Source organism: Pezoporus flaviventris, unplaced genomic scaffold (genome assembly GCF_033815535.1).
Source record: "Pezoporus flaviventris isolate CSIRO_AGI_PZ_B2104156 unplaced genomic scaffold, CSIRO_AGI_Pfla_v1 ptg000015l, whole genome shotgun sequence".
Classification (NCBI taxonomy): Eukaryota; Metazoa; Chordata; class Aves; order Psittaciformes; family Psittacidae; genus Pezoporus; species Pezoporus flaviventris.
The window spans coordinates 18,207,319-18,232,584 of NW_026892563.1; the positions used below are offsets into that span (position 1 = coordinate 18,207,319).

At 36.6% G+C, this 25,266-nt stretch overlaps 1 protein-coding gene across 11 annotated transcripts in view; it reads left to right on the top strand.

Moving 5' to 3' along the window:
• SYNJ1 (synaptojanin 1) overlaps positions 1–25,266 on the top strand; it is a 64,194-nt gene that overhangs the window by 6,931 nt on the left and 31,997 nt on the right. For 7 of the 11 annotated variants that reach the window (XM_061453671.1, XM_061453672.1, XM_061453673.1 and 4 more), the window contains exons 3-13: positions 5,547–5,633; positions 6,036–6,303; positions 8,582–8,807; positions 10,038–10,121; positions 10,691–10,752; positions 11,289–11,385; positions 12,615–12,784; positions 14,830–14,911; positions 17,536–17,688; positions 20,807–20,972; positions 22,653–22,676. In XM_061453671.1, the coding sequence (XP_061309655.1) occupies positions 5,547–5,633; positions 6,036–6,303; positions 8,582–8,807; positions 10,038–10,121; positions 10,691–10,752; positions 11,289–11,385; positions 12,615–12,784; positions 14,830–14,911; positions 17,536–17,688; positions 20,807–20,972; positions 22,653–22,676 (1,419 nt within the window). The remainder of the gene's footprint in view (positions 1–5,546; positions 5,634–6,035; positions 6,304–8,581; positions 8,808–10,037; positions 10,122–10,690; positions 10,753–11,288; positions 11,386–12,614; positions 12,785–14,829; positions 14,912–17,535; positions 17,689–20,806; positions 20,973–22,652; positions 22,677–25,266) is intronic. The other 4 variants (XM_061453678.1, XM_061453680.1, XM_061453679.1 and 1 more) reach the window with 2 other exon arrangements.

Genomic DNA, 25,266 nt, shown 5'->3' on the forward strand with positions numbered 1-25,266 from the left:
AGTGCTTGTAGGCTGTTACATAGGTCAGCCTTGTTTTCACACTTTTATTTCTCAGTTTGGATTCTTCCCCCTTGTCAGTGGTGTTAGTTGAAACGACACATTTTGTGAAGTAAATTTACATAGTATTGAAGAATAGAGTTAAAGCAACCAAGCCTTTTATTTGCTCATGTTGCAATTTATTTTTTTTAACTTGCTGTTCCAAAAAATGGTGGTTTTGTTTGTTTTCTGGTGTATAGTAGTTAAATATAATTGCTAACATCTAGACATGTCTGGGGTTTTTTTCATTGCTGGGTAGAGATGATTTGTTATTTGGGGGTTCCTCCTTATAGTCTTAAGTATATGTGTTGATTATGGTAACATATGAATGTCTTTGTGAAGTGAGTAAGGGTGAAAAGTGAAAATGAGTTTCCAAAGGAACTGAACATAATTTCAGGAGTGTGTCTTTGTTCCCAGCTCAGTGTCCCCTGTTCTAGCTGGGAATTACAGCCACTAACTTCTAATGTCTTGTAACAGCTTGTGATACCACCAAGAAGAGAACATAACTGTAGAAAGTCTAAATGATAACCTTTAATATGATCTTAACTTTGTAATATGGAATTAAGCAGAATACCTGTTGAACCAAGTTGTCCTGAAGACAAGATTTTCATGGGGGTTCCATTTGCGTAACAGTAAGAGGGCTGACATAATCACTTTAAAATCATTGAATCATTCACCTTTCTTAAATAAGTTAGTGATTGATAAGGGGTGATTATTGCAGATGCACACTTGTGATTTAACTTGGAGCACAAGAGATGTTAATGTTTAAAGATACTATGACCAATTAATTTTTAATGAATATTGACTTTAAAATACTTTATTCTTTCTCTCTTGACACTGCATATGAGGCCTGGTGGCCTTCTACAAGAATGTCTTACAACTGGACCTGAAAACTACATTAAAAGTTTTGTGATTTTTATTTTTTTTTAAATATGTGTATGCTAAAATGCAGTCACAAAATGACAAGAGTTCTCAGTTCTTGGAGAGGTAAGGAGGGCAGTCTGCAGAACTGCTACCTTGGACTTCCTGAGAGCAGACTTTGGCCTGTTTAGGAGGCTGGTTGAAGAGTCCCTTGGGAGGCAGTCCTGAAGGGCAAAGGAGTCCAGGAAAGCTGGACATTTTTCAAGGGGGAAATCTTAAAGATGCAGGAGCAGGCCATCCCCATGTGCAAAAAGGCAAGCTGGCAGGGAAGAAGGCTGGACTAGCTGAACGGAGAGCTTTGGCTGGAACTCAGGAAAAAAAGGAGAGTTTATGACCTTCAGAAGAAGGGGCAGGCAACTCAGGAGGAGTACAAGGATGTCATGACTTTATACAAGGAGAAAATTGGAAGAGCCAAAGCCCAACTAGAACTCGATCTGGCTAATGCTGTAAAAGACAATAAAAAATATTTCTATAAAGGTATCAGCAACAAAAGGAGGGTAGAGGAGAACCTCCATCCTTTATTGGATGTGGGAGTAAACAGTGGCAAAAGATGAGGGAAAGGCTGAGGTACTTAATGTTTTCTTTGCCTTAGTCTTTAATAGTAGGACCACTTGTTCTCCAGGTTCCCAGCCCCCTGAGCAGGAAGACAGGGATGGGAAGCAGAAGGAAGCCCCCATAATCCAAGGGGAAATACTCAGTGACTTGCTATACCAGTTAGACAGACACAAGTCTATGAGGCTGGATGTGATCCACCCAAGGTTACTAAGGGAGCTGGCAGAAGTGCTCACTGAGCCACTTTCCATCATTTATCAGCACTCCTGGCTAACTGAGGAGGTTCCAGTTGTTCCAGCAAATGTGATGCCCAGGGATGGGAGAACTACAGGCTTGTTAGTCTGACCTCAGTGCTGGGGAATGTTATGGAGCATATCATCCATGACAGCCAGGGGATCAGGCCTAGTCAGCATGGGCTAATGAAAAGCAGGTCCTGCTTGACTAACCTGATCTCCTTCTCAGACAAGGTGATCCACTTAGTGGATGAGGGAAAAGCTATGGATGTTTTCTACCTAGACTTTAGTATAGCGTTTGACACTGTTTCCCACAGCATTCTTCTGGAGAAACTGGCTGCTCATAGCTTGGACAGGCATACACTTCACTGGGTAAAAAACCAGCTGGATTGATGGGCAGTGGCCAGTGGTACGAGGTTCAACCAGGGCTCTGTGCTGGGTCCTGCACCTGGGTCACAGCAACCCCATGCAATGCTACAGGCTTTGGTAAGAGTGGCTGGAAAGCTGCTCGGTGGAAAAGGACATAGGGCTGGTGATTGACAGCTGCTTGAACACAAGCCAGCTTGTGTCTAGGCAGCCAAGAAGGCCAGCAGTAGCCTGGCCTGTATCAGAAATAGCATAGACAGAAGGGCTAGGGCAGTGATTGTCTGCCTGTATTCGGCACTGCTGAGGCTGCACGTTGAATCCTGTGTTCCGCTCTGAGCCCCTCATGGCAAGAAAGATGTGGAGGTCCTGGAGTGTGTCCAGAGAAGGGCAGTGAAGCTGGTGAAGGGTCTGGAGATTAAGTTTGATGAGGAGCTGCTGAGGGAACTGGGATTGTTTAGTCTGAGAGAAAGAGTCTTGGGGAGACCTTATAGTTCTCTACATCTACCTGAAAGGAGGTTGTAGTGAAATGGGTGTTGGTCTCTTCTCCCAGGTAACAATTGATAGGACAAGAGGTAACAGCCTCAAGTTATATCAGGGGAGGTTTACATTGGATATTAGGAAAAATGTGTTCACCAAAAGGGTTGTCAAACACTGGAACAGACTGCCCAGGGAAGTGGTTGAGTCACCATCCCTGGAGGTATTTAGAAGATATGTAGATGAGGTGCTTAGAGACATACAAAGCTATAGAAGAAATACTGCCTTGTAATGTTTTGTGTCCATCTTTATACACAGACATATGTATGCTAGCATTGTCTACTGTTTAGTGCTCCTTTACGGTATAATTTAAAATCTGTTAAGGCCAGTGTTATGGATGAAAGTCGTCATTCCAGTTGTTAATTTCTGTCTTTAGAAGTTGCATGTCTTAATTCGGTTTTAGTGAGTAACATCATTTTATATTTTTTTCAGACAACTTTAATTATGTTTGCTTACTTCCAGCTATTTAAAGATACAGTAAATAGAAAAGTCAGTTTCTCAAGGCGAAATAGGTCCATTAATTTTGCAGGACTTGGGTATTTTGATTTCTGAGTGTATATTTGTATTAGTTGCAGTTCTTTTCAAGACGTGGAGCTCATAAATCAAAGTCAAAAGGGTTCTCATGGCTGCAGACCAACCTGCCATTCTGGGAAGAGGTGGTCTCGTTCATTAACAATGTTAGAGAGGAAATGCTTTCGGAAATGCTCTTGAAGATGCTCTCTCCTTCTGTTGGGATTACCTTAGCCTTCCTGTGGTTTAACTTCTAAGCTGCAGTTCACCCAGTTGGTAATTTCAGCTGTTCATAGAGGAAACTAAAAGCTGACTTTGCATTCACTGAATGTAAGATACTGTAGTGATGAGGTCCCTTCAGTGGTTCTTGCATATCCAGCTGTATCCAATGGCTTTGCATGCTGAATGAAGTGACAGAGCATAGATCTTCTTGAAACTTACTGCTTTGGTAAAGAAATGCTTTTGGTTGGTGCTTGGATACTTTGCTAAGAAAATAATAATTCACTAACCACAGTAAGTTTTTAAATTTCCATTTTTTTATGTTTGTTTTTTCAACCCTTTGCTGCTTTATTCGGAGTAGCCTTTTTTTGTTGATCTGAATTTACAAAGCCCATATTACTTCATTTACTTCAGGCATTTACTTATTAAGGGATTTACTTATAATGGGCGTTCTGTGCCATGGAAAAAGAGAATAAATCCATAGAAGACAGAAAAAACATTCTTCTGAAATGTCACTAAATGCTGGCAGGCATCTTTAAGAAAAATCCTGCAAAAGGTTTGAAACTAAACCTCAATCTTTCATTAATAATTTTAAATGAAAGAAGACTGTAACAGTACTCTGGTTACCAAAAGTTGAGTTTATAGGAATAGGCTGACATCATTAAATGCATGCTGGAAGAATGGATTCCAGGTTTTGAAGTTGGTTTTTCCAGCCTGATGGTGATCTGGTTAAGAAAAACATGGTTTGGTGATGCTAACAAAATCAGTGTCTGTAAACAATATGTTTAGAGTGCTGTGGATCTCAACACTTATTATGGGTGAGGACTTTAGAAATAATCATGCTGCTATAATTCTCTTATCTTTAGCATCTGGTTTAAGGGAATACAGTGTATCAGTGCAAATAGTTAAGCTTTTAAAATGCACTTAAAACATTGAATGAGCTTAGGTTTGGGGCTGAGGTTAGCTAATTGTATTGGAGTTTCATATCCACTTTAATAATGAAGCTGGTGGACAGTTGAACAGAAGGGATAGGCTTGTGCACAGGCAGAGCTATGCTAAGCTGAGGGAATACTCATTAGAAAAATTCACAGCAGCAGTTCTAAAGAAGATACAGCCAATGTGAAAGAGAGCACAATACAATGCCAGGGCAATAGGTATTTTGATTTATGCTTTTCTTTATGTGAAATTTTGAGTTTTTTATTGTCAAAGTGAAAATTAATTATCAGGTAATTTCTGAGGAGGGAGAGAGTGCTGATCCTCGGTGATTCAGAAATCTTGATCCCTGTGGATCCAGTGGCACAGCTGGAATTGTTGGTCTTTGCACTTAAATTGCAGTCTCCGTCATGAGCAAAAATCTCAGGACAGGTGGGATCCGTAGCATCTCCATCACCTGGCTGTACAGTCAAGCTCGTGGGTCTGTTTTTTCAAGTGCTGATTAAAGTTCTAAAGTGTACCCTAACTCCCAGGTGAATAATGGTAGATATACTTCAGTTTCTTCTAAAATATTACTTCCCCCCACCCCCCCCCAAAAAAGCCTATGGAAATTGTGTTTTCCTAATCTAAGACATGGCTTTTAAATACCATTATCTTGTGGGCCTATGAAAATTGTGTTTTCCTAATCTAAGACATGGCTTTTAAATACCGTTATCTTGTGGACCTACTAAAGATTTTATTTGCTTGGAATATATTTAGCACTAGTTAAAATGCGCTTGTGATAATCCTGTTTACTTATCTGGAAATAATACTGCCGCATCACAGTTTTATGCTTAGAGATCTATTCTTTTCATGGAGGGAAAAAAAAGCATTTTGCAATACTCTAATTTTAACTAATTAAGGGGAGCATACCCATGGAACTCATTTGCCTGTGTTTTAGATGCTTTTTATATTAGTGATGATGATGTTAAAAATGCCAGTGTTCTCCTTTAATATCACTTGGAGTTTATGCAAGTCCTATTTTTGTTGCCTAAAAACATAGCATGATCATAATTTGTCATAAAATCAAATACTCATTTTCCATTATAAAATGCCATATGCTCATACATTTTGATTTCTTTCCAGAAGTTTCACATAAATGCTACTTTTGTAATCTCAGATTTTCAGTTTAGAGTGGACTCATTCTCCCTGTCTTAGTGTATGGTCTTCTGCATCATAAGATCTTACATTTTCTCTCCATAGCTTCTGCAGAAAAAGACACAATCAAGAATACCTATTCCAAAGTAATGGACGCATATGGTCTTTTGGGTGTATTAAGATTAAATCTTGGTGAGTAAAATGCGTAAAGCCTTATTTTTCATTTGGGAAAGAGAATTGTGCTGCTCCTGTAAAACTGCACAGCACAGGATGCTCGCAACAGGAACTGGGCTCTTTGTTGCTTTTTATTTTTTGTCTTCATCAAGTAACTTGCAACTTTGGAGCACTCCCAGATATGAGGGAGTGGACAAAAATAACTTCCGTTTTCACAATCCTTGTTGTTTGCAGCACAGTTTCTCCTGTTTGCATTTTCTTTTCTTCTGTAGAACTTGAAAATGAGTTCTTGATTCTTTTTGTACTTTTTTCAGGCAAACTGGGGGTCAGGATGTGTACATTTAAGCATTTGAATGCATTGAATATGTCACACTCCACCAAGATTTGTTCTGTTATATGTGCCTTTTCTTGTTTTAACAGGAGACACATTGTTACATTATCTGGTTCTAGTAACAGGATGCATGTCTGTGGGAAAGATTCAAGACTCGGAAGTTTTTCGAGTTACTTCCACCGAGTTTGTATCGTTACGGATTGATTCAACAGATGAGGATCGTATTTCAGAAGTGCGCAAAGTTTTGAACTCGGGCAACTTTTATTTTGCATGGTCTGCAACTGGGGTCAGTTTAGATCTTAGTCTCAATGCTCACCGCAGCATGCAGGAGCACACCACTGACAATAGGTTCTTCTGGTGAGTTCAAAGTGCATTTTATCAGCCACTGTGTAGAATATTTCATGCCTGTGCAGACTAATCTGTGGCAAGTTTTTAGTGTTCTCTTTATCAGCTCCTAAATGTACACCTTTGTCATGAAAATGTTGATGAGATAGAATAGCATTATTTTATCTCTAAGGACATAAATATACTATTAATGATATAACATTTCCATGGCTACTTGGAGTTTCTTAATTGGAAGACACTGTTTTACACTGCTTATGATATTATATTACTTTGATAAGAACAGTTGTCATGATGTGTTTCAGCTTTGGTGTCTTAATTCTTCATTAAATGTGTCAATTTTTTAAAATCAGTAAGGTAATAGAGCTTTAAAGAAAATTTTCATCCTTTGAACATTCTGGATTCTAAAATGGTGCGGTGTTTATATATAGTTTTCAAGTAGGTTTCTAACAAACGAAAGGGCTTTTAAAGTGTTACTGTACACATAATTGTCCTATTGCTGTTTTTGTTTAAACAGAGTGGGTAGGCTATGCTACAGTGCACATTGTTTGGCTGCTGAATTCAGTGTCTATTTACAGAGTATTTTTTAATAAAGTATAGGTTTTCACACAGAGAATTCTTGGTAAAAGGAATTCTGCTGTTTCTGCCAATAAGCAGCTTAAATAATGCCAGTAATGCATACTGTTGTGTAAGAAATTCTGCTCCCGTATTTTCAGCTGTGGTTAAAAATGGTGTATGTGTCCATGAACCTTGAAAGGGTCCTGAAGGTTTGGCAGTGTGCTGTTAGAACAGGTGAAAAGCTACATCTTCCTGCCTCTCCTGTCCAATATACAGGATGCCAAACCAGCTCTGCCATATGTGCCAGTGCTACTCTACACTTTGCCATTGTTATGATCAGACTGCTCTATAAGACAAAATATATGTATTAAGACAGAAAATAAGCTCTTGTCTTCAGAAACACATCTACTTTTATGTAGGTTTACAGGAGTTACAGGAGCCTATCTGTAACCAGCTGTCTGTCTCTGCATCTGGAAAAAGACTGGGTTCTCCATTGATAAGTCAGTATTTGAAGGCTTGAGAAGTGATGGTGCCTGTTGACCCTGTCCAAATAAGCTTGTCTGATTTTGACCCCTGTCATAAGACTTCTGAAGTTACCTGACTCTTTTTTTCAGTAAGAATCAGTCCTCGCAGGAGGTAGATTGAATGCCACAGATTCCAAGAATAGGAATGTAAACATTAAAGTCAGTAACAGAAAGTATTCTGCTTATGCACTTGTAAGCTTTCTTGGGCTTTTTCAATTCAAAAGTTCCAGTCCCAGGTTGCTTTCTCAGTTTCCTGTTGTAATACTTTTCTGTAGAGTGAATGCATACTTGGTTTACAGGATTTGAATCCTCATTCATAATTGAACTGAGGTGTTTTATAAGTTTGTTCTGTTTTTTGTACTGGAAGTTAGAATGAAAGGGCTAAAACTGAAGTGAATAGCTTCAACCTTTCAATCAAATATGTTGTTTTCTGGGTGGTTTCCAAAGAAGATCAAAAGCCAAGCCCCACTAGAGTGGAACTCTGTCTCTCAACAAACCCCAAACTTTAGGCTTATTTACGTACTACAGTGTTGATTGGTACTACTTAATGCACAGGTATATGCAAGTTGTGGATCTTTCTTTCATTTGAGTTGTAATTGGTATTAGTGAACAGTATATGTAATATATAATGTACCAATGACACAACACTTAACCCTGAAATTTGTATTTACAGAAATTTGAAAATCAGTTGGCTATCAGTGTATTCTGGGAAGTTTGTCTGGGCAAATAATGCCTTAGGGTAACTTGTAATAGTAATGATCAATGTATGTTGACAAAACTTTTTTTCTAGCTTAATTTTGTGATGATGTGAAATTGAATGGTGCTTTACCCATCACAAAACGTAACCTGTAAATGGAATTCTGGCTTGCTTTTTGCCAGAGTCTGTAATCTTTGACTTCTCAAAACGAGGCTGAGTGGAGAAGTATAAACAATTTTGGAGTGTTGTTTTTTGCTGGGTGAAGAGCAGAGGCTATAAGGGCTATTTTAAGGGCTGTTATTTTAATTAAAATTCATTGCTTCACCCCATATTCTTATTGTGTGAACATTTAAGCTGTTCTCTTGTGAAATTTGCTGTTTCAGGTATGCTTAAATATTTTTATTTTCTTATTTCTAGTAGTGGGTGTAAAATATAAGAAGTTAGTAGCTGGCTAAACAATTTGAGCTGTATTTTATTTCCTTCCAGTTATTTTTTTTTGAATTTTTCCTGATAGGAACCAGTCACTGCATTTACATCTGAAGCACTATGGTGTGAACTGTGATGACTGGTTGTTACGTCTCATGTGTGGAGGAGTGGAGATAAGGACAATTTATGCGGCTCACAAGCAGGCAAAGGCTTGTCTCATTTCACGACTGAGCTGTGAGCGGGCTGGCACCAGATTTAACGTTCGGGGAACAAATGATGATGGACACGTTGCTAACTTTGTTGAAACAGAGCAGGTATGTTACACTACAGTGCAAATTGCTTGGCTGATGAACTCAAGATAAGCATATCTGTGGATAGTTTTGTTGCCCTAAATCAATAGATCACAAGTCAAGTCTGTGATCAACAGATATTTGAATAGTTCCTTTGCTATTTAATATAATAGTTCCTTTGCTAAGATCATAATTTGATGATCTTGGTTTTCAGTGTAGCTTAGGGTAAGGGCATGCACGGGTCTGAATTTCAGTAGCTTAAGAAGCTGTTATCCATCAGCTGAACTGTTGCAGGTGGCTGTACTTCCTTTCAGCCTCCTGGGCTGTAGGTGAGCCTGTACTTCTTTGGGCCTGAGCTAGTAATAAAGTAAAAAGCCTTAGAAACAAGCAAAAGAGATTTTTGGCAAATACATAGTACCCTGTGGTTCAGGAAAGATAAAAGCATTCCTAGGGTTACTTAACACAGCTCCTGTGAAAGGTAGTTCTTAAAGCCACTGTAATTCTGCTACATTGCATTGAATATCTTTGCCCTTATTATTCAAAAATGCAAGAAGCCATTAAATCATTCTTTCCTGGCCTTTCTTTGCTTACTTCTTATGGTAATCTAGTTGTGAAGATGTTCCTGCAACTCCATGCGAGTAGGTACCTTTGGTTGACTCACTGACACTTTGCTAAGTTTTGGTGACTTCAGTAGGATTTTATCCAGGAAAGGCTCTGCTTGTACACAGCCAATTTCAGTAGTTAGGACAGAGTGGTGTACAGTTCTCCAAGTTTTTTTGTTAGGCTAATGTCATTGAATGACTGGCATGTCATTCCACTTAAACATACAGGAAACTTTAGTAGACCATTGTATTTTGGATTCTGATGCACAAAATCTGTGCAGGTGCTCTTAGTAGGCGGTACTGTTACTTTCTGTGCATTGGGTGTACATTATAACTGTTCCTACAGGAAGGTCTTAACAAGGTTTTTTAAAACAAGTTACTCTTAGCATTGAAATCATTCAGGCCGCAAGAACAAAAGCGTGTTGTGTTTTCTTAGATGTTGTGAATCATGATTCTGCAGGGGTGTATGAGACTGCCAGAGCTTCTTTTATGAATTGTTCAGAGTGTAGAGAGAGAGTCTAGGGAACATGATTAATATTTTAGCTTATAGTGTGCAATATGTAATATGTAAATGTATTTTATTTACCCTATGTTTAGCTAAGGCTAATAAACCTATTAACACTAATGTTTGGTGTTCTTTTTTCCTCAACAGGTGATATTTTTGGATGACTCTGTGTCATCTTTCATACAGATTCGAGGATCTGTTCCATTATTTTGGGAGCAGCCAGGTCTGCAGGTAAGCAGAAGATAAGTTTAGTCTTACAGATAATTCTTATTAATGTCTTTTTAAACACCTTACATTTAGGCTCTTCTGCACAGTTACCTGTCAGGATGAGGTCATCCTTCAGGAGCAAGTTGGTGTTATTGTTTAATTCACCATGCTTGCTGCTTTCAAGTCTCTGAATGCTGTTTTGCATAAGATTTGAATGACCACTGGTTTTTAGATGTTTTCTCTTTGAAATTCTGAGTTTTTCTGTTTAAATTGCTATTTTAAAATAGGTTATTTAAGGACACCCAACGAGACTGTCTTCTGAATTGCTCATGAGACTATGTCTTCTCAGATAGGCAATATGGATCAAGTTTTTGTAATATAATTTCATCCCAGTTTTTAGAAAAATAAAGAAGAGGAATTTAAGAAAAGCGTAAAAAGAGAGTGCACACCATAGCGTGAAGAATAAATTTTGAAGATTTCATTTAGAAAGTGAAATGAATTTTTAGGCCATATTTAGGATCAAAATAGGTCTTTGAAGAACGATTCATCAAATGTGTAAAGACAAATAATTTAATGCAATCTTCATGTCATAGGTGGGATCCCATCGTGTCAGAATGTCAAGGGGTTTTGAGGCGAATGCACCAGCTTTTGACAGGTGAAAGAATGTCTTAAATTTTTGTTAATGCACTACAAACCTCTGACAAGTGATGCATCAGAGGGATGGGAGGCTCTGTCTATACAAATGTGTGCCTTTGAGTGTTGAAAACTTTGAAGGAAATTTAAAATAGTGAAATACTTTGTTAAATTAAAAAAACAAAAACCAAAGCCAACCAAAATCAAACCAAAATTATAGCATGCTTACATTGAATAATCTGTATTTGTCAGCTGCTGTATGAAAGTAAAATCTATATTTTGATTTTATTCCTGCCATGACACTTCAGCTTCATAGCCTTATGGTTCTAACTAAATGTATGTTGTTAAATTGGTGCTATTTATCCTAATTGAATAGCAGTCAGTGGCTAGTGCTATTGCTGAGTTTTATTGATTTGTTTGGACATGACATAATAAAGGGCTTGCGGCAGTATGAGAGTACCCAGTACATTTCTACAACATCTCAGCCAGTATTGCAGGTGCTTGTGTTAATTTTGTGCATGCCAGAAGATGAGTGTGGAATTTTTCTTCTGTTAACAGGCATTTCCAAACTCTTAAAAATTTATATGGCAAGCAAATAATTGTAAATTTACTTGGGGCAAAAGAAGGGGAGCACATGCTCAGCAAAGCTTTTCAGGTGAGTATGTCAGTTCTCTCACTGTGCATATCCTTGGAATTTGCCTGTTTGTGATGAAGCTTTTATATAGCCCTCAAAAAATGAAGCAGGTATGCTGTGCTCTACCGCTTGTGATTAAAATTGTATTATCATAAAAACAGTACTTAAGATACAGAAAGTGTTTGATTATGTTCAGATTAGTTACTTTACTGAATAATTCTATCAGCAACAAAGTGTTGAGGGATTTTAAGTTATTTTCATATTTCATGCTTAATAGTGGCTTATTTTAAAAACAAATCCTTTTTGCACTATAAAATTGGTAAATAAATAAATGCTACTGTGATGTTTATTTTTAAAATATTTTTCTTGGAATTCCTCCTGGATATATTCTGTAATATTTAAAAAAATTAAAATTAATTTAGTCAATTTAAACATAAAAGCTGGTTCATGATTAAACAGGAATGTTTGTTCAGAAGATGTTAACTCTAAGTGGCCATTTTCATGAATTCCCACTAGTTAGGTTAAAAATAACTGTTACGTTGTACTGACAATTTGAGAAGTTCTGTCTGAAGCCAGAGAACACTAGCCATCTGTTATTTCCCTTTCCCTTTTTCCCTCTCCTTTTGTATTATAATGGTTGAATGTCTTAATGTGATTCACTTGTATCCTCCCTGTATCCAGCAATCCTGGTAGGAGACATTAGTGCTCCCAGATACATATCAATGCAGATCACAGCTTTGCCAACAAAGATTATGTGAGCACTTCAGGATTGTTCAGGGAATACTAAGTAAAGTTTTGCTCTAGCAACCCTTCACAGCAGCCTAAATAATAGGACTGTTTTTTTTAAGTAGCAGTTTACAGGGAGTTTACTCAGTCCCTGTTGCCGATAGGTGTGTCTGAAATGGTGACTGTTCATGAAAGGATTTCCACTGAAACAACTCATTGCAAATCTAAGCATTTTAACAGTAGAAGAGGCTGTAGACTGTCTTGGTGATCCCTAGTATAGTAATGAAAAAATTGACTTTGTGACATAAAAGAGAAACACACAGGGAAATATTCATCAGTTCTGAGTGATTTGTTGAACAATAGTGATAAAAAATATTTCATTTTACCTAAGAGAAAGCATGTAATAAAGAAGATAGCTAAGAAAACAGCTTTAAAAATATTTGTAGCCTCTTACTTAGCTTATACTGCTATGTGTTCAGATATTGGTGTATTTATATCGTTTTCCTCTCTTTTTACAATGTCAGAGCCATTTGAAAGCATCTGAACATTCAACTGATATCAAAATGGTGAACTTCGACTATCATCAAATGGTTAAAGGTGGAAAAGCAGAAAAACTGCACAGTGTGCTTAAACCTCAAGTCCAGAAATTCTTAGAGTGTGGATTTTTTTATTTTGATGGAAAGGAAGTTAAAAGGTTTGTGTGTGTGACTTCTGTAAATTTCTTCAAATTGAATGATGTTTCTGAGATTTTTTTCACCCATTGGCAAGAAGAGAAAAAATGTTACTTGTTACTGTATTTTTATTGTATCCAAGATGGTGCTTATCAACTGAAATATGAGTCACTTACTAAAATTTTATGTCATTCTGAATACGCTCTAAAAATTTTAATGGAAAATATCTCTGAGACATTGAGGGGGCATGACTTAATTTCAGGCCATTCACATGGTAATTTTGGTAAAAATGGGCACTCATCCTTTTTCTTGAGTGCACCCATATGGGCTTTAAGAATGCGTGGTTTTCCATGTTCCTGTATAATGTTATTCGTATTTTCCTCAATGATGGAGCATACCGTTTTCTGTTTGTTGTAAATGCTGATGTTCAGTGCAGTCTTTGTGTGCAGCTAGGTCCCCCATTTGAGAGGTTAAGTTCTCCACAAAATGTGAATGGAATGCGTGTTTTCTGCCCTGTTCCATGCTTCCCGCTCCTGCTGTACTTGTTCTTCTGTCCCCATTTCCACACCCCTCTTCCTAGAGCAAAGGCAGTGCTTGTGTTCTTTCTTCTGCAACAGCAGGGAAGCAGGGTTAGAAATAGGCAACATTCCTGCACTTCTCCCTTCCACATCCTTCCTCCTTTTAATTAATGCCAGAGCAAACTCTGGAGTGAGGTTCTCCATGGGAAAGAGAATTGTTGAATGAGGGGATTGTGCTATGAGCAGTGGGGTTTTATCATTTCTAGTGCGTTAGGAGAAGAGGGTTCCACTTCCACTCTGTGCTCTAACCTGGCTGTGGGATTAAATCACCCTTGGGTGGGTTGTACTAGTCCTGAGTAAAATTAGATTTAGCGGGAGGGTGCTTAGGTTCCCTTTCCACCTCAAAATGTCACATGCTTTAAAAGTGGTGTGATATTTTGTGTGGGGGGAACACCATGGGTCTTGATGGAGATGCAGACAATGTTGTCACCCATCAAAAAGACTGACAACAGAATGAAAGCAAAATAGGCTGTGGCTTGTGATAGCTTGAAGAATTGTGTCTTTTATTAGGTACAGTGACAAATTTTGTAAGCTCATGAACCATCTACTTTGGAGGATATTAGGGATTTTCTTCTAACACAGGTAGCAAGTTGCTTCACATTTCATATCACATACGAAGATAGTAATGAAAAAAATAATCTTGGAGAAAGTTTTTCAAAACTTTTTACAGTTTATAGTTAGATTTACAAGTAAATGTGGTGAAGCCTTTCTGACTTAATTGAGCAGTGTGTAGTGGGAATGATAAAGGTAAGGAATGAATGTCTGTGACAGGAAGAGCCATCAGAATTTTGTACTTATTGCTTGGCAAGGAGAATGTGGATGTTGCCTGATATGATCCTTCTGAGAGCTTTGTAGCACAAGTTAATGGGCTTCTCAAAGAAAGGGGAGCAGATCAGCATGTATGAGGACCTCAAGCATCTGTTAAGCTAAGGGGAAGGGGCTTATTTTTCATACTTGTTTAGGGACGAAAGAGAAAGTAATGAGGGGTTGAAATTGGCTTTAGTTTTATCACAACTTCTTGTTACTTTTAGTTCAGTTAAACAAATCCAAAACTGTCCTGACTTTTAAATCTTTTTTCCCCTTTTTGTTTCCTTTTTGTTTTAACTAAAAGTTACTATATCCCTGAGATTCCTGGGAAGTGTGTTTGTTAGGATTGTTTGAAAAGAAAACTTAATCCTGCATAACACTTTAACGAAGCAAGCAGGGAGAATAGAGAAAAAGTGAAGAAGAAAGACTCATGTTATTTGCAGAAAATAAATCAGATTTTTATAGTGAACACTGCTGCAAAATTTACTGTTGTTATTGGAACTAATCCTCTATTGCTGATGCATTTATAAACATACTTGTGATGACAGTAACCGTGCCTTGACAATACCCTGATTTACTGTTCTGGTTCAGATCTTGATGTCCCTGTCTTTGTTGACGGTATGTGTGTTAAATGAGTTATTTCAGTTGTTTTCTTTCTCTGTCTCTCATTGTCCTTGGCACAGATCTCAAAGCGGTACTGTCAGAACAAACTGCTTGGACTGTCTGGATAGAACAAACAGCGTACAAGCTTTCTTTGGCTTGGAGGTAGGAAAAACAGTTCCAGATACACACACAACTCCTGCGGATGCTTCTGTAGCAATTAGGCTGTAAAAGTAGTGTTACCTTCCCTGTGAAAGATGAATTGGAATAGGTGGCAGTTTGATTTATAGCATGATAGTTTTCTTGTTCTCGTCAACCAGATCTTAGTAGTTACAGAAGCAGTAGTAGTGTAGTAGTTGTAATTAAGTGATAGTCATACAGCAGTATGAAAAATTTTAATTCTTTTTTAGGTGTCAGTTTCTTCTGTTTGTTAAGGTTCGGGCTTGCCATTTTAGAAGAGGTGGTAGTATTGTAGTCCTTCACAAAAACACTTGCATTCACAGCTACTCTATCAGATTAAGTTCTTTCAGGATACAGGATTACTGTTCTTAGCATCTGCCAGTGCTATGTGTTCATATTTTCACAGCACTGGGCTCTGAATTCTTCATGTTATGGTACCATGGTTGAGGCTTTGGCCACACTCGAGTAGTTTGAAATTAACCGTGGGATTCAGTTCTGCAGGGTTGTGCTTCAGCATATTGGCTTGTTGTTGGAACAAAGATTCTAGCCTGAAGGCTTATACAGTAGAGCTTGAACCTGATAGGAATGGATGGAGTAAAATAGTACTGATTGGTCTAAAAGAGCAGCTCTGAAAAACTTCTGACAGCTCCACTCATCTTAATAAACTAAGATTGGCTCCTAAAGGTAAAATCCTTAACGTGTTTAAAAATGAAAACTTATGGGTGCTGTAACATGAAACTAAGTAAAATGATTATTCTTTTGTTTTCTGAGTTTTATTTCATTAAAATGCTCTTGTTCTATCATCTCTAGGAGGAATTTCTATGAGAACAGCAAAATTCATTAGCTGTAGAACAAACATTTCTGGTTCTGGAATATGTAATGCTTTGCTGCTGTGTTTACAAAGTTAACAGTGATGCCAGTTCATTGGTGTTTTAATCAAACATAATGCTGAACTGTTGACTCTCATGCAAGTACTCTGGAAATTTTTCTCTTAACATTTGACATCAGTACATACTGTAGCGGTTACAGTACAGTTTGAGAGATCTGCTGCTTTTTTCTCCATTGTTTCAACTTTGCATGCATCATAGGGGGCCACACCTTTTAGTTACAAAAATTAAGGAAAATAATTCTTCTTACTTAGTTCACTGTGAAAAGAGTAGCAACATGCTTTGAAAATCTCACAGCATTGTATTGTGTTACGTAGTTTGTACCTCTGTCCATCTTCTGTTAATTTGCCATGGGAGAAACAAATGATTACCTAAAGTCTCGTATTTTGCTGATAATACAGTAGTTTTGTATGACATAAGAATGAACCTTTATACAGTTTTAATACATACAGTACTAATTAAGCAAACAGCTTTGCAGCGCTATTTTTTCCTTTCTCATCCTTTCTCATCCTTTTAAGAACTGGATTAAGTATTTTCTTTTTTTTTTTTAGACCAGGTGAGAGCTGAAATTATGATTTCAGCTAATATATGAGAGCTAAAAGTATAAAAATAATTAAGAAGAAGAAAACAGTAAATCCTCATGAGCTGCTTAATTTTAAAATTATTTAAATGAGATATTTGAATTCTTGCTTTTTTAACATGATCGATATTTAATATAACAAGTACTGAGCTCTGGATAACCACTTAAAATTACAGTATCAGGCACCTAATTTCTGAAGCTTATGTTTATTTATACTTAATTTCATTTGCAAGTTCCCTGTTGTAACTTCTGTTAATTTCTGACCAACCTTCAGAATTTTGCCTTTGTGTCATTATATATTCATCATTTTAGACTCCTCCTTGCTGTTGGACATCTCAAGGTTTTAAAGATTTCTAAAGCTCTTGAAAATAGCATTTTATTTAGTTTTAAATTTTTGTATTTATTTTTAGTATTGTGGTGGTAGCCACAAACATGAGAAATTTGCTTGAGTTTTTTTAAATAATCATGATTCCATAAACCAGGATTTCAAACAAGGTACAATGTCCCATTGTACATCCATGAGCATAGTGTGACATTTAAATAATGTATTTAAATGTAAAATAATCATAGAATCATGCATTTTCTGTGTACTGTATGTATACAATTTAAATGCATTTTATATAGACTGTGCATTGTGGAAAATTAATTCATGTGTATTGACTGGTAAGGATAAAGGGTTGCAGCGTGTTATGCATGAAAACAGAGTGAATGAGAAGCCATTCCTGTTACACTGATCGCATGCTCTTTTGCTGCTGCAGAGGTAATAGAGGTCAGTGTGTTTGGTATTACACTTTTTTGGGAAAAACGTGAATTGCGCTAACTCTAAATTATGTAAGTAGAAAGACTTGGGAACCAAAAAGCGATTACCTTGTAACTACTGAATTTTTAAATTAAAATATTTACAAATCAACTACATAATTATTTTCCTACATTGCTGCCTATATTTAAAAGAAAATTAAATGCTGGAGGCTAAAGTTACATGTGTGGTGTACCCTTTCAAACATGACATGGTGTCAGTTTATTCAGAATGATACATATAAACCAAAGATATTTTTGTGCACACATGCTGAAAAAATGATGAATCTTTTAATAAATGCATTTAAACATTTTTCTTTTGCAAATGTTGTCTTCAACTGTTGCAGATGCTAACAAAACAACTGGAGGTGTTAGGATTAGCTGAGAAGCCTCAGTTGGTTACTCGCTTTCAGGAAGTTTTCCGATCCATGTGGTCTGTGAATGGTGATTCTGTCAGTAAAATTTATGCTGGAACTGGAGCCCTTGAAGGGAAAGCTAAGGTAAAGTACATTTAATAGAAACTTCAGCAGTATTAGTTATGGGTTCTTACAGATTTTGTAATTAATATAGCAATTATGAGGTTTTCTTTTTTTAAATGTGCCTTTGTTGTAATCCTAAAAAGCCCCAACCAACTAAACAACAGCAAAAGAATAACATAAGAGGTCGGTTATGTTGATAACCGGATCTTATTTCAGTACATCCTTTCTCAACCATGCCCATGCCTCCCAGATAACAGCGTTCTGCAGGAAAGGATGAGGCTCAAAGCTTTCGTTTCTTTAGCTCATAGTTCAGTAAAATGTATATTCCAATCAGCTTTAGTTTCTTTGAATACTTTCATTTTTCTCTCTGTACCTCTGCCTTGTATTGTTTCAGTTTCTTTCACTGTGTCACTGTATTTGCTGGACATTGTTTTTCATACTTTTTAGTGTTTATTAATGGTGTTAAAATTACTCAGTTGCAGCCGGGTGTTTTTTGTTTGCATGCTCCTCCAGCTGTTTCTTTTTAGTTTTGCAATCAGTGAAAAAAAACCCCTAAATTCTGTTTGTGCGTTGCTTTCTAATGTTGTGATAACAATTCCATACTACATGACAGTGTAGTGCTCTGTTTCTCTTCAACTTATTTTGTCTTTTTTGATGCCTGAGTTGTTCACATTTTCTAATTATTTTATTTTTCTTCTAACAATGTTGCTTTTTTTGTTTCCATAAATCTCTCTCTTATTAGGTGATACATGTCAAGACAAACAAATGTTGAACCATAGTAATTATTGCCCTTAGTTCCTTCAAGAATTTCTTTTCATGCTGTTCCTTTATTCAAGAATGGGCTGCTTCTTGTTCTGTATTGTATACTGTGTACTCATAGTTGACTGTTTTGTTTTTTCATCACTTGTTCATTCAAACCATATCCGAGTCCTTCTTTGCACATGTACAAGGCATTGCAGTAAGCTACACAAAAAGAAGTAAAATAGAATTGTTGTTTATTCTACCCTTAGTGGATGCATACAAGACTTTTTCATTTGGGAATTGCTTTTATTTTAGTGTAGAGTGGAATTTGATTAAAGGTGTTTAGTTTTATTTTCTTACAAAAATGTCACCCAGACCGTCAAGAAAACTACAGTGAGTATTCTGTGGGGTATCTCCCCTTCTCCTGACTTTCTCATTCAACTTTACTTGTTTCTTTTCCTAAATTAATAATTTTCTGCCATTCATTTGGCCATTTAAATTTTTTACGTTGTAAAATGCATTTACTGTATTTATGCCTCTATTTTAATGTCTGAAACACAGAGTACATTTACTCTGCTGTCTTTGTAATAACACAGGATCCCTGCTCTGGTACAACTGTTAATGAGTACCACATCTTACAAATAAGACAACAGTGTCCCTGATGGAAGTCCGTCTATTCAAAGAGGATCTTTAATACTTGCAAAACCATACAATACTTGCCATTATTTCAGTAAAACCTGACCAGGTCACTACTGAGTATCTTCTTGAGTACTCTGATAATATATAACAAAAGGTAGTTTCTCTAAGTTGTTAGTTGTATTCTCATTTCTCAAATGAAAAGTTTGATGGTTGAAGTTCTTTTCTTGCTCTTCAGTCTGATTCTTTGAAGTCCAAGAGTACTTAGAAGTAAATAAACCCAGAAATTTAGGATAGGAGAAAAAAAAAATTAACCTTAAATGTGTTGATATGCATTTCTATACTGAAAAACGGTCCTTTTAAAAGTATTATAATACTTGTAACATCTAACTCCTTACCTACTCTTTTTTTTTTTTTTTGCTTTCTCTGGGTTCGTTTCAATTAATTGCCTGATATGTGAATGGTGAGTGTGGTTTTTTTGATTGTGCCATAAGTTATACGTTGTCTGACAGAAAGGGAACAGCATCCTATTAAAATTCTATTGCAACAGTATGCTCCCTAACACCTCATCCACATTGTCTTCCAAAAATCACGGTGTAAATTCACTACTACTTACCCCTGACAAAAGAGTAGTTTCTTTCTTGTTGTCTAGTGCTGTTAATAGAACTAAACGATGGGTTCGTTTTGTAGTTTTCTTAAGCTTTTGTCTTTTTTTTTTAATGCATTTAAGAGACTTTCATGAACAATGCAAGCTGTAAACTTGGTTTTTTTTTTAATACCATGCAGCATCCCTGATGGATTATGGTTTATGTTTCATATACGTGCAATAGCATGTGTTTAAATACACCTCACAGGCAAAATACACTTACATACATAAAACACAATAAGCCGTGTAATCAAGAATATGTCTTTGTGCCTGTTATTCTCAGTGCTGTGTACACAGGTTAGTGCTGCTGGTTTTTGAATCAAGTATGAGACTGCTTGACATGTAGATTACATTATCCTCCAGGTGTCTGACCCACAGGGAATATCTGTAGTAGTAGTACATCTGTTGGAAATTCTTGTTTAGCTTAGGTAGTTGGGCACTTCCTTTGGAGCACTCACTGTTCATGGCACTTGTGTGCAGTCTGTGCAACAACAGTGTCTTCATATATATGTAGCTGTAGATTAGTGTATATGTTCCTTCTGGGATACTGCATGAGACTTGCATGATTTTTAAAAAGTGAAGGGGTCTTAATAAGTTGAAGGCAGCTCTTTTTTTTTTTTTAACATGGATATTTCAGAATGTGAGTTCTGAACTAATATGTTCATACGTATATACATCCATACATATATATTCATGTATCATGACATTTAGACTCAAGTGCTTGCTCATCTGTCACTATTTGGGGAAAAGCCCAAAATCCCGTATTATGGTCTAAACATGGCACTATATCAATTTCATTTTTGAAGACCAAGGGTTTAGGGGGGAAAATGTTTTTCCCCTCCCTGCAGTGTTTTGTTTACTTCAAATAATTCAAACTGGAATAATCTGGTTGTTAGATATGCCTTGAAGGTATGACTGTGTGGTTTAGCACGTAGGTGGGGAAAGAAAAAGCACAACATGGTACAATAGGCTCAGAAGACTTTAACACTTAAAGAAGGAACTTGCCTTAGATTTTAAAATCATTAATGCAGTTTACAAATATGTTACTGAATATTGCCAATGTTATTGTGAGCAGTGTCCAATATAAAATATCTTATACGTGTTCCTCCCTAACAGGCTGGAAAGCTGAAGGATGGTGCTCGTTCTGTGACCAGAACGATTCAAAATAACTTTTTTGATAGCTCCAAGCAGGAGGCCATTGATGTTTTGTTATTGGGAAATACCCTAAATAGTGATTTAGCAGATAAAGCACGGGCTCTCTTAACCACCAGCAGTTTACGCGGTATGTGTCTTTCAGGATTTTAATCTGTCTGATAACTATTTGGTGTAAGAAAGCTATATGGAGTCTGTTTTCAAAGCAATATTGAGAAGTGTAAATGCTATTTTATGTTCTGATGGCTTATTAAAAAGATGAAAGTTACTTCTGCTTTACTAATATTACCAAACTAACATGTTGCAGTAATTTCTTTACTGTTTATATTTTGTTGATGTCTGGTGGTGTTATGGGTAAATGTTTGTGGAGTGTATTTGTCAGAACTTTACTGTAGATGCACCATAAATATGTTCTGTTCAGTTCTTCGAATCCATATATAGCAAGTGTTAATCGTTACAGTTACGTGCTGAATTTGGGAAAGAAAATCCTGATTTATTAAAATATTAGGGGGGATTTATTGTTTGCTAAATGTCTTCCTTATTTTGATCTGTCATGTCAGTGAAGAAATTCTCACCATAGTATTAAACTAGGTAGAAAGCATTTTTTTTTTTTTTCAAGCTTATCTTCATTGTAGTTTCTAAGATACTGAGGAACAAAAGGGGGTTTTGGGAATGAAAGAAAACTTAAGATAACAGGAGCTATCAGAAGAATCCCGATGAATGATTTTCCATCACAAAATGGGGCTTTTGTGTGAGAACAGGTGCACCATAAAAGCTTGTCAGTCTGTGTGTGAATTTCCACATCAAAATCAGAACATCAATAAGAAAATCTGCTCAATCAGAGTAGCCATGTGGCACTTGGGACTCTGGTGTCAGGATGATGGGTCACCTCATCAGAACAGGGAGCTGAACCACAGCATCCTGCATCCTCAGAGGTGTAGTCTGCACAGTCCTCAGGACTACATTCATGTCCCATCCTTCTGCAGATCTAATGGGCAGGGAAATAGAGGGCCAGGTGTAGGGCTGTGTTTAAAATAACTCTTTTGGGATAGTAAAAAATAGAGGAGCTAGTTCTTGGGAAAAGAAGGAACTTAAATTTGAGCCGTCTTTTTAAGATCCCAGGTAAGAGTGTCCTAAATGGTGGGTTATTGCCAATTTTAGGGATTAATAACATTCTTATTTTTTCCTTTTTTTTTTCTTCACTTTATTCTGGACATTTCTCAATTTAGAATGAGAAAAATGTGTCAAAGCTTCAGTGTAAATCGGTGGCACAAGAAAAAAATTCTTGCCCAATTTAACTCTTCAGATTGTGGGTATTTTTATATTTTCAAGATTCCTTTCCTCTCATTCCTTTACCACAAGGTTTTGTGTTATTGTAATTTTTCCTGTATCTGAATGTGCTAAATTAGCCTTACCTCAAAGTTAGTTGAAAGTCATTTGCATTTCTTCTCACTTTCTCTGTGAATGCAATTTATCTTTTCATTGTTTGCAGCTTCTGTCAGCTGAGGAACATTAATCCCTCTTCACTGAACATAATGTCTTTGCATTGTCTGCTGGGTGGTGAATTAACTAGAGAACTACTTTATAATATGTAAATCCATTATTAATAAAGCAAGCAAAGACAAGTTGTTGATACTGTTGTACAGCTTTTTAGATTTTGCAGCATAAAAGATGTGCTTTAACTGATGCAAATGGTTATGTGTAATAAATTGTATATTACAGCATGTTCTGTCACGTTACTGGAAAAATTTAAAAAACAATTACTTATTTGACTAATGTTTTTCTTGTTTCCTTCTTACTGCATCCGTAGTTTCAGAGCAATCATTACAATCAGGTATAGTAAACTAAGCTGTAAATATCTGAGCAGCTATTGTTCTTCTTGTGCCTATTTACGTAACATTTGGTTGTGGGCTCAATTTTCCTAGTAGTGTTTGGATCTGGCACTCTGTGCCCTCAAATCCCTTACTCTTAGAAAAGCTTTTTAATACAAAGAAAGTGAAAATGTATGAATATGCGGGATGAAAAATATTAGAAAAAAGAGGCAGCCAATTCTTTGAGGTTTATTTTTAAAAATGGTTTATTCTAGCTGTAGAGGAATTTGCCTTTTTATCTGATTTGGGAGCTCCTGTATTCTTGTTTTGTCTACATGTTTTGTTTAGGGTAAGAGCTAAAAATTCTTCAGTGCAATTTCTAACATCTTATTTGCCATTAAAAGGCTCTACCAGCTTGTGTTCTTGCATGAGACAGACTGGTTTTGTAGTATCTCCCAGCCAAGGATAGCATTGTACTGGAATGATCTGAAATAATATGCTGACACTTGTGTTCTGTGGAGCAAAAGTACCATCAAAACCATTGAGATAACAGTTATCTCTGCACGTAACACTAAATGAGAGTATAAGAGCATCTATTTAGGTAAAACTCTTGGTGAAGAGAAGGCCTGAAGTGGCAACTTTATAGTTAACTTCTGATTTTCTACTTTGAGAACGTACGGATGAGCCAGATAGAGGAAAATTACATGAAATATCTCTTCAGTTTAAGAAGCTGCTGAAAGCTCTTAGTTATTGTCATTGTAAGTTAGCAACATAAGCAACATAATGCATTCAGACGTAATTTTGGAGAGATACGATATATGCGTATTCCATATTTTTAAGGGAGAGCTGCAAGTACGTGTCAGCTGTGCAACACGTCATTGTCTCTTTGTTCTGAGAAATTATTATTTAAAATATTATATTCCTAATGCTCATATGTTCAGAGTTTACTTTATGTTAAGAAAATTTAAACATCCATGTCTGAGCTATTACCTTAATAGGGTTCAGTGTGCTGCCTCTTGGAAGTAGGTTCATTGAAACCAGATCAGATGCTTAGTTTATGGGTGGCAGGGAAGAAAAGTCTGTTCTTAATATGTGGGAAGATAAAGGGAGAGAAGGAGGAAAATAAACAAGGAAGCTCTTAATAATTGTTCAGACAAGTCTCCCATTTTAAGAGAATAGCAAAGTTTTGCTCAGTATCCACTGAACCTGTGTGCTTGGGTAGTAGCTGCTGGCCCTGGGTACTGAAGAGGATCCTTGGAAGAAACCATGAGGATTTGTCATTGGCTAGATTGTTCAAATACATCTCAAGTGTTTAAAGCTTCTCCCCCTCACATACCTCCCCTTAGAAAAGCACTTCAAACATAATCTGTAGTTTTGAGCTTTAAATGTTTTTTTTTTCCCTTTACAGCTTTGCTTTTTTTATTAGTGTTTTACTGTATCTACTTAACTCTTACTGGGTACTTAAATAATGAAATCTGAGCCACAGGTAATACGCACCTGAAATTAACTGATTCGCTGGCATTTTGTCAGTTTTAAAAACTGTTTGTTGGAATAAACAGTCACATTGTCATTTATGGTGTTACCATCTAGACTGTATCAGCCTAGCTTATAACTCACAAAGAGTCATACATGTCAATGTTTTTTTCAGTTCCTGATCTAACATTTCACTGTGAGTTTCATCTGGATACAAATTGCATATCTTGAAATATACCTACAGTAATTTGGATGATGTAGTAAAATTGCATAGAATATCCCACCAAGAATTTAAAATCAATATTCCCTTTGCAGAACTGATTTCCAAATGTCTGCCTTTCTAATATGAGCAGTAGAATTTTTTCTGCAAAATAACAGAAAATGTAATTGATTGGATTTTAAACATTGTAGAGTGAGATACAATTTTGTTGAAAATATAAATAGCTAGGAATGTGTGGGAAAATAATGTATGTGGGAGGCTCAGGAGCTCTGAAGAACAGTGGGCTCACTCAGTATTTTGGAAAACATGAAAATTTTGGTTTTTTTTTATTCTGATTTGGAAAAAGAGTCATTCTACAATTTAGAAAGCTTGCTAGTTTAAAGGTATGAATTTCATGCTTGTAATAAGCATATTGTCAGTTTGCTTCTAAAGTCAGATACTATCTTGGAAAGACTTTTCACATTAGGAGTTCATGATAATGTCACGGGTAGACAATTATTCTATTTTGCAGCTTTTCTTAAAAGCTGTTTGGTAGCAGATAGGAATTATTTGGAGTAACTGTTTAAAGTTAAGCTGAAAATTGCTAAATTTGCAAAAGAGAAAGAATTTGGAGAGAATAAAAGACCAAACTCTGCTTTTCAACTTGGTCAGAGTACTATGAAGGCTAATCTGTGCAGATCCTCACAGTGTCTGTGATGCTGTTTTGGTTCCTCAGGTTCAGGTAATCCTTTGGATGGTTTAGGTACTTGTGCATATTGTGGGTACATTTCTTGAACTGGTTTCTCTTCAGTGGTCAGCTTCTGTCCTTGATCCTTAGAGGTTTTTCTGGCATTTGGTGGACTTCCGGAGTGTCACCTACTGTGTGACAGGAGTAGACTCAGTATTTGGCTTTCCCCTGAAGTGTTTAAGTATTGTGAGAT